The sequence below is a fragment of the Sceloporus undulatus genome, chromosome 2 (assembly GCF_019175285.1).
Source record: "Sceloporus undulatus isolate JIND9_A2432 ecotype Alabama chromosome 2, SceUnd_v1.1, whole genome shotgun sequence".
Classification (NCBI taxonomy): Eukaryota; Metazoa; Chordata; class Lepidosauria; order Squamata; family Phrynosomatidae; genus Sceloporus; species Sceloporus undulatus.
Window position 1 is genome coordinate 295,105,026 of NC_056523.1, and position 9,158 is coordinate 295,114,183.

Below are 9,158 nucleotides of genomic sequence, written 5' to 3' on the forward strand. Positions count from 1 at the left end.
TGCCCCTGTTTGTTTTTGTTTGCTTGTTTGTTTTTTAAATGGCCAGGTGCTACCTGTGGAGATCCAAGGGTGTGGTAGAAAATGGAGCATTCATTGTCCTTTGCCCCATTATTAGTAGAACAATTTCCTTTGACAGAGATATTTTCCAAATTACTTGGGGGATAAAGATAAATCATGCAGCTGTTCTATTTTTTTTTTTTAACTGATTGCTAATTCTGGCCTTATACAAGTATTCAGCTTCAGTGTCTTCTCAGTGTTTTAGCTTTCCTGGACAGTTAAAAAGAGCTTTCTAATTGTTGTTTTTCTTAGGGGAAATGTAACATCTAACATCCAGTGCTTGACAGATTAACTTTTTGAATTATAATTCCCAGAATCCCCAAGCCAACTTGGCTGGGAGATTTTAGTTGTAGTCCAAAAAGGTAATTTTGCCAAGCTTTACTGTCATCACCAGTGTTTGAGTGGTATTCTCATTTTCCCCAATTGTACAGTGAACAATCAGCTTTGCCTTCCTGTGTTTGTAATCTTCTACAAAGTCTTTGCCCCACTTACTGATTTTTTTTAATGTTCCTCACAGGGGACAGCAGTTTGCACAGCAGATCCAGCAGCAAAATCCAGAGCTCATAGAGCAACTGCGGAACCATGTCCGAAGCAGATCTTTCAGTGGCAGCACTGAAGAGCATTCCTGATTAGGGAGGCATGCATCAGAGTGCTGTTTGCAAATTCCAAAAGGCATACTGTAGCTAGTAGCAAATATCACCATTGTAATTCTTCTCAGACATGAGGCGGGAAATCTTTTGTGTGTAGTCCTTCTTGTCTGTTGAAAACAGATTCATTGCACACAGATCTGAACATATCATGTATGTATATTGATGCCTTTGTAATTGGACTATAGAGAACTGTTGACTTATTAAAATCTCTGTGTAAACAGGACCATTTTCATATCAATGAGCCAACAGTGTGCAATTTTTCATTCTCTTTGAGAATTGAGTTTTTGCACCAACACACTGCACTTATATGACCCAGTATGGTGGCAGTGGAGTGGTGAAATAACACTTGATAGTCCATGCAGTCCTATATAAAAATTGTATACAACATATATTCTGTAAGGCAGACTCACTCTCTCAAGCTGGAAGTTGGGCTCCTCCCATACAAGACTGTGGGAGGTGCAAACTGTTTTGCATGTCTAATTGGCAATAAATCTATAGACTAAAGATCCAAAGCTACTTTACTGGAATTGTTGAAAGGAAGGAATAGAATAATGGATCTGATTAGTGGAGCTGTTTCAGGCTGAGGTCATGTGGCAGAAGACAAAAAAGATAAGTGAGCAAGCAGGTTCAGAGAGAAAGGAAAGGGTCTGACCTTAGGAGCAGGAACATGAAATCAGCGCAGGGTTTATGGGTATATGAACTAGGCAGACATTGCCGAGTTGGTTTGTTGGTTGATAAGTATGGTACATGTTGTTTTAAAAGATGCTATTCAACCTTCAGACACACTCATATAAAGGCTGCTTGATCCAGCTGGCAAGGAGGATGCATAACCTCAATTTTTATTGTTATTTTACAAATTGGACTGGTACAGCAATGCGTCTGTGTTGTGATGAATGTATTGAGAGGGAAAGTGGAAAAGAAGTTATGAAAGCCATATTTTAAGACTTGTTGATTGAACAATGGAACCTCAGATTAGTTTACCAAATGGATAGGGGGCAGGATGAATTTTGAAGGGCTAGAGTTGTACAAGAGTTCAGACAGGAAAACTGTGTAGACTACAGAATGGGACAGGCACAGCTTTTAAGATATTTACTTTGTAATGGCACCGTGTTTTATATTAAGACAGGAGTTTTAAACTCATTGAATTATTTTATTAATAGTTATCTGCCTGCTTACACTATCCATAACAGTTGCATATTAGAAACTGTTTTAAGAATATTTGAGACAGATGAAATTTGGTATGTTTATGATGATGCTGAAGAAATACTATAATGTATCTTGGATGATCTGATGTCATTTTGTTACTGCTTTTGAACAGCGTTTCTGTTCTGGATCTCTTCTATTGCATTTATGTCATTCCTTCTTTGCTGTATACACCTTGTTCTGTCCCCTCCCCCCGTATTATATGAATAGAATTTGCTTATATATTTCAGCATGTGGTCATCCATTCAGTATGACAGTTTAATTCAGAAAGTGTTTTGAGGGTATATTGAGACATTAGTTCATAGAAGGATATTGTAGAATGTTGGGGAAACTGGGGGGGGGGACCCAAATGCCTGCTGCAATGCTGTTAAATTTAAGCCAACTACTTGCTAAAAAATACCTCACAGTTGGATAGATACTTTCTCTAAGTATATTTGTTCACACTTATGTGTCCTTTCCAAAATGTATTCCTCCTGTCTCCAATAAACTTTCATGTCCCATGACTGTAAGTACCGTTGGGGCGTATGTTATCCAGTATATCAAGCCTGTAATGCAGAAGCAGGAGCTTCTGAGAAAATGGCATGAGAATAATTAAGTTCAGAACACAACATGTGCAGCCTAGATGTCAAAATGCAAACTATTCAGATCACTAACAGAACCCAGATAATAGACTTTTAAATGCATTATAAATGGCAGTAGTTTACACTAGTTCCTATGGTGATAAGATAGAAATAGCTGGCTCATTTAAATACTGCCACTGGGTCACTGCAGCTGCTTGGATACTAGGAATGGAGATGCTATCTCTTTCATGGCTACTGCCTACAGTCAGGTTACTGAGTATCTATTCAGAAGCCCTGTTTAAGCAGCCAGGTAAAATGTCTTTAAAATTTAAAATATTGGGCAGAATTATGACAAAGCACTAGCACTTTTACTCTGTAAGGTCAGACAGAGTGTTTCGCAACCAATGTACATTTCAGAAAGCAACACTTTAGTAACTATTCATTCTCCATTCTTTCATTCTCAGTATTTCATAGATAATTAATGGATCAGTATTGTGGTGTTTGGAATAACTTTAATAAAAGGAATTTTAAAAAACACAACACATATTTTACCACTGTTTTCCAAAAATTTGTCTGTAGTGTTTTCCTCTCATTCTTTATTTCACAAAGATAGTGACTAAACTACTGAGTCACTCTAAGGCCAGGGGAATATTGGAAGCTAACATCTAACAGAAAAACATTTGCACTATAGGTTGATATCTTTGTGATGACAGAAATAATCTTTGTCCAAAATGCTGCGTAACAAACAGACTTGCAGTAGAATCTTTGCGTAATCATACATTGCTGATTTCAGTATAACTGGTCAAAAAAATGAGATTTCAAAAAATTATTTGAATTTCCTGCTCCACTCCATTTTCAGATGCCAGTACACCATCATGGCTTAGATACCTGATTACTGCAGGGAACAGGATGCTGGACTAGACAGATCTTTTGCTAGATTACATGCTGAATGGTGCCACTTGCCAGCTCCTCCAGAGTCACCTGTCTCTCTGCTTTTGTTTGTTGTGTGCCTTTCAATTATTTCTGACTCATGACAAACTTATCATGAGGTTTTCATGGCAGAATTCATTCAGAAGTGGGTAGCCTTTGTCTTCATCTGAGGCTGAGAAAATGTTACTTCGTCAAGATCACCCAGTGGGTTTCTATGGCCGAACAAGAATTTGAACTATGGTCTCCCAGTGTCCTAATCCAACACTCAGACCGCTACACCACACTGGTTCTCACCTTATGCACATATGCACATATTAGATACCCAATTTATTAACCGCAAAGTTAATATATACAATACAGACTTTGGCCTGAATCCTTTGATTAATCCCAAGTAGATCAGACGCTCTGAATCAGTAAGAGTTACCCCACATGCTGACTCACCATTCATTCAATAGGTCTCTTCCAGTGAGGGTTGACTAATAAATTCAGATCTTTGTATTCCTATGTGTATAGAATCTAGTCTTAAAATAGAGGGCATAGGAGTGGGTATTTAATGGGTGTCAAATTACGTACTGCTTTTCCAACCAAAATCAGGTTACATGAACTGATTTGCACATTTCTACTGTATAGAACAGATTTCAGATTTTATCAAAGCACAAGTCATATTGCCAATATCATAACATGAGCAGCATAGAAACACAGTATACTTTAAATAGCTGTCTAATTGGACTAAAGACTTTATTTCCAAATAGATTAAAATACATGTGTTAGACTCTTTGTAATTGTTTTAGAACATTCTGAAAGATGACAGATTGAATTCAAGAGCTTCAGTTAAATAAAGAAGCATCCCTTCCCCCTCCCTGATAGATGGAGACAACTGGGCATATTCATTACACTGTTATCAAACAGTTGGTCCAAAAATCGTGGCAGGAAATATTAAAGAGTTTTTCTCAGTTTTCTTTTATTTTTGAAGAAACCACACAGACTTGTGCAATATCATCGTACTCATATGTTCTCTTCAAAAAGGTGTCTGTCAATCTCAAACCAGAGACACTCTGAAATGGAAAAAGAAGAAAAGGATCAACACAGAGTTGAAGGTAGCCTGAGACAGAGTATTCATCCAAATTAAAATAAAAACCACATATTAAAATAATTTAATTATGTATATTATGTACATATTAAGGAGGGGGATTTTACCTGTAGTCCCTGTACTGAGGACAGCAGTGTAAGTGTCAAGTGGAGGGATGATGTGGGGTGCAGTTTGCCCAGCTGCCTGCCAGACACACCACACCAGTGAATGGAACTAGTGTTGCACATTTCCAAAACCAGGTCCATGGTCCTTTCACTGCTGGATGAAAAACAACAAATAATTAACATAGATCTCTATTTCTGTTAAGCCCAGTTCACACCAGATTCTCTACTTCTCTATCATCCAAAACACACTGCAGAAATAATCCAGTCTGAGACCATTTTAACTACCCTGGCTCAGTGCCAGGAGATCCTGACAATTGTAGTTTACTGTGCACCAGAGCTCTGTGACAGAGAAGGCTAAATGCCCCACAAAACTACAGTTCCCAGAATTCCCTCGCATTGATCCAGGGCAGTTAAAGCAGTCTCAAACTGGATTATTTCTGCAGTGTATTTTGGGCCTATGCCATCTATTTTTCAAGTAACTCTGGTCAGTGATCATAAAAAAAAGGGCATTTTAATCCTTACAACTCTGTGCCTTTCTGAATAATTAGTGCAACTCGGCAGAATGTTTTTTTTAATGATTAAATTTTTCTTGTATCAAGACATTGGTTGACATCCTTTGCAGTATTTATGATGTAGACTACATGTACAATCTCTTACATTTTTGTACTCACATTTACTATTGTGGAACCATTGCTACAATTATGAATGCCCCCTAAAAGCCACCTTGAAAGCCATACAGGCATACTGGCCAAAGAATTTCAGTGACTTGCTCACCACCGCAGCTGAGCAGCAGCAGGAGACCGGATGTGTCATCTTTCAGCATCCTGCTTGCTTGTACTGCAATAGGTGCAGTTGCCCGGGTTTTAATATGAATTTTAATTTCCCATGTGGGATATCAGCCATTGTTTTTAACCAGTGCAAAATATGCATTAAGAGGCTATGTGTATTCACAAGTTATTCTTTTGAACATTTCTACAATACAGCTGAACAAATAAAACACTTTTAAAAATGCTAGATATTTCCCTCTGCAGTGCATGGTAATACTGTAATAAAAATGTGGATCTGTACAATATTTTAATGTATTATTTTAAGGCAGGAGCCCTGGTGGCGCAGTAGTTAAATGCCTGTACTGCAGCCACTCACTCACAAACCATAAGGTTGTGAGTGCAATACCAACCAGGGGCTCAGGCTTGCATCCTTCCATAGGTAGCTAAAATGAGTTCCCAGCTTGTTGGGGGCAATTAGCTTACATATTGTAAACCACTTAGGGAGTTTTTAAGTGCACTGATAAGCGGTATAGAAATGAACTTGCTATTGCTATGCATCCAAGAAGTTTACTGAGTGAAACCTTTGGAGTATGTAATCTCTACAAAATTCTTGCACCTTAATCTGAAATAATAAGTAGATACAATCCCACTGTAAAAGCCAAAAAGAGGGGAAAGAGTAATTTCATTACCTGCAGTTTGTTATTTTACATGTAATATCAAAAGGTTCTTCCAGGTTTACTGTATCTGGTATGGTCTCCAATGAAAGCCTCACATCACCATAACCGGGAGCCTGAGAAGATATTAGAAGTTTACCATAAATTATAATACTTGGTAACATGGTAGGATTGTCAGGTGAAATTCTCAAATCAAATGTAACAAGCATGAACTTCATATTTATTTTGAAATACTTGGAGTCCTCATTTGGTTTTTACAAATGGGGCAACTATAAATATATTGTTTTAATGATTCAGAAAGAGGGAACACAATTCTAGATGGTCATTATAGGGCTCTTCAGTCATTAGCCATGTTGTATGTGCATAGTTTATTTTTATTTTTTAAAAACCCTGCTCTTTACTGTTCACTTGCACAACTGATTATTTCAATAGAATCTCATGCTGCTCATGGATTACACTTTTAAGACAACTACATAAATCCACATTTCTTACAAGTTTTCAAAATGATATGTAGCAAATGTGTGCCAGATTCAGAGTATATTATGTCAGCAGGGAAACACTCATTTTCTTCTGTTCATAGGCTAATGGGCTAGGCTGCTTTTAAAATTTCTGTTTGTCTCATTTTAGCTTTTGGAGCTGTATAGTAGGAAGAAAATAAACTCATTTGAAATGTGCTGGAGAAGAATTCTGCAGATATCACGATCTGCTAAAAAGACAAATAAATGGGTCCTGAACTCCCCCTAGAAACCAAGATGACTAAACTGAAGCTGTTGTACTTTGGCCATATCGTGAGAAGACATGCCTCACTAAAAAAGACAATAATGCTTGGTAACATAGAAGGCAGTAGGAAAGGAGGAAGACCACAGATGGATAGACTCAATTAAGAAAGCTACATCCCTGAGTCAGCAAGACCTGAGCAGGGCTGTTGATAATAGGGCAACCTGGAGGTCTCTCATTCATAGGGTTGCCATAAGTCAAAGTTAGCAATAATAAGTATGATGAAAACAAACACATGCTTGATCTGTGTAGGCACCAGCATAAGTATAAACAAAGATAAGATGAAGGTAATAACCAGTTTATAATAATAACAATTATAACAGCATAAGGTTACTGGCCAGCAAAACACCTTCACATCTATACACAAGAAAAGGAGACACTAACAGTTTGGGAACAGAAAGAAACCTCAGCATGTATCCTTGATGGAATGGGCAGAATAGTAATGATGCCTACCTTACATCAGATCCCACTTTTAAATGGATGAGAGAGCATGGGAGGAGTGTAGATTTTCCAGCTGACTAAAAAGGTGACTGAAGGGGGTATAAAACAGAAGCCCTTTGAGCAGAAAAGCACCAGATTTTGTGTCTGGTAAACTGGTGTGTTTCTGGCTGCAGCTACCAAGCAGTTGCTGATAACCCAAACTCCTATAACATCTAAAACTTAGGAAGAACTTCTTGACTGTAAGAGCTGTTCTACAGTGAAATAAACTGTCTCAAGGGTGATGGACTCTACTTCTTTGGAGGTCTTTAAGTAGTGATTGGACACACATCTTTCAGGATTGCTTTAGCTGTGAATTACTGCTCTGCAGGGGACTAGAACAGATGGCACCTTTATCTTCCAACTCTGTGATTCTAATATTATTCTATTGTTTCTACACGTGGTAAGATATTCCTATCTTGATGAAGCCTGTTATTTAATACTCAACCAAATGCTGGTGTACAGATGAGGTTAAATAAACACACTAGGAGAGTGGGTGTAACACTTTGCTATTAAATTCTAACTGAGATCTAAACTTGTGCCTAGGTTGATTTAAGGTCTATATAAACTATGCCTTGAGGACAGTGTATTTATCTGGGCTGTGTTACTAAAATAAATCTTAGTATAAAAATGCAACTTATTCTCCTGTTAATTTCCTGATAGATCAAAGCTTAAGAATACTTAAGAGGAATACCAATGTTGTTCTGACTATTGGGTAGAACTAGGTTTTGCAACCTTGGGAGCTTGGGTGATTAACATGGCAACTCCTAGATAATCTAAACAGATTCAGATCAACAGATATAAAGTAAACAACCTTCAACCTTCTACAAGATATAGGGATGGAGAGACTATACTTGTGTTAATAGTATTTCAGTTCATTTTAAGTTATTTTCTTTAAAGAGAATATTCTAAAAAAAGACTTACCATTCTTTGCAGCTGACTCGTCTGTAACCTTCCCCTTTCTCCCAAATTTGTCTTCCATACTATGTCAAGCTTCCCAATAACAGTTACTCCTTTAATAACTCCAGCTTTCTCTGCAAACTCTTGCTTAGGTTTGAGACAATATAAATACTGCCGTGTGTCCATGGGTTGTAAATATGTTCTTGTGCCAAATGTTGAGACACTAGAAAAAGAAAAAGAAATTCTTCGCTTAGATTATTTTTCAAATCTGGAGTTTGGGGCTACAAAAGCCAGTGCACTTCAGATTTATTTTGCTGTGGTACATTCTGTTTCCATGTCAAAAGTGAATAAGATCTAAACAGGGCGAGAGCCAGCAGAAAGGAATTATCTAAAATTTTTGTTACTCAGCGAATTTTCACTAGATAGCAAGTATTAAATATGGTCTTTGAAAGCCTGTTTTTCTAAATGTATATTTATATTTATTATAAATTTTATTTCTGTTATAATACCCTAGATTACTTTCTAGAGAAGCTCTTTGATAAATATCAGCACTGAAGAAACTCTTTAAAAGAAACTGCTATGGTATAAATATATAGTTTGAAAATGTAACTACAAAGAGGATTTCCTCAGATTCTAAGATAGGTGGACATCATGTATAGCACCACGGGATGCATCCCATATTGGGCTGCACATAGGGTCTAAACTTATACCAACACACAGAGACACAGAAACAGCTGTCCTTCCCCCTTCATCTAAATGCTCAGGAGTGGGTAGATTTAAACCTTCCCTGCCTACTGAAATCTAGTGGCACTACAGAGGGTCTAGAAGTGAAAGCCTCCTTTCTCCTTGTAACAGCCACTGAAACAACTTCTTCTCCATTGCTACTCGTGGCAGGAAAAAAAGTGGGAGTGTTGTCCCATCCCCTATGTTCTGCTGGAAAACAGGACATGGGGAGGATCAACATCTCAA

At 37.6% G+C, this 9,158-nt stretch overlaps 2 protein-coding genes across 5 annotated transcripts in view; one reads left to right on the forward strand and one right to left on the reverse strand.

The window, feature by feature from the left end:
* Positions 1 to 3,016, forward strand: part of SGTB (small glutamine rich tetratricopeptide repeat co-chaperone beta) — a 29,109-nt gene extending 26,093 nt beyond the window's left edge. Inside the window, exon 11 of the mRNA XM_042454091.1 lies at positions 575 to 3,016. Coding sequence (XP_042310025.1) covers positions 575 to 686 — 112 coding nt within the window. The 3' untranslated portion in view covers positions 687 to 3,016. The remainder of the gene's footprint in view (positions 1 to 574) is intronic.
* Positions 3,017 to 4,113: 1,097 nt separating this feature from the next.
* TRAPPC13 (trafficking protein particle complex subunit 13) overlaps positions 4,114 to 9,158 on the reverse strand; it is a 32,681-nt gene continuing 27,636 nt past the window's right edge. For 2 of the 4 annotated variants that reach the window (XM_042454090.1, XM_042454088.1), the window contains 4 exons: positions 8,214 to 8,412; positions 6,051 to 6,151; positions 4,598 to 4,745; positions 4,114 to 4,455 (listed from right to left, as the gene is read on the reverse strand). In XM_042454090.1, coding sequence (XP_042310024.1) covers positions 4,351 to 4,455; positions 4,598 to 4,745; positions 6,051 to 6,151; positions 8,214 to 8,412 — 553 coding nt within the window. In that variant the 3' untranslated portion in view covers positions 4,114 to 4,350. Of the gene's footprint in view, positions 4,456 to 4,597; positions 4,749 to 6,050; positions 6,152 to 8,213; positions 8,413 to 9,158 lie in introns of all 4 variants that reach the window. The other 2 variants (XM_042454089.1, XM_042454087.1) reach the window with 1 other exon arrangement.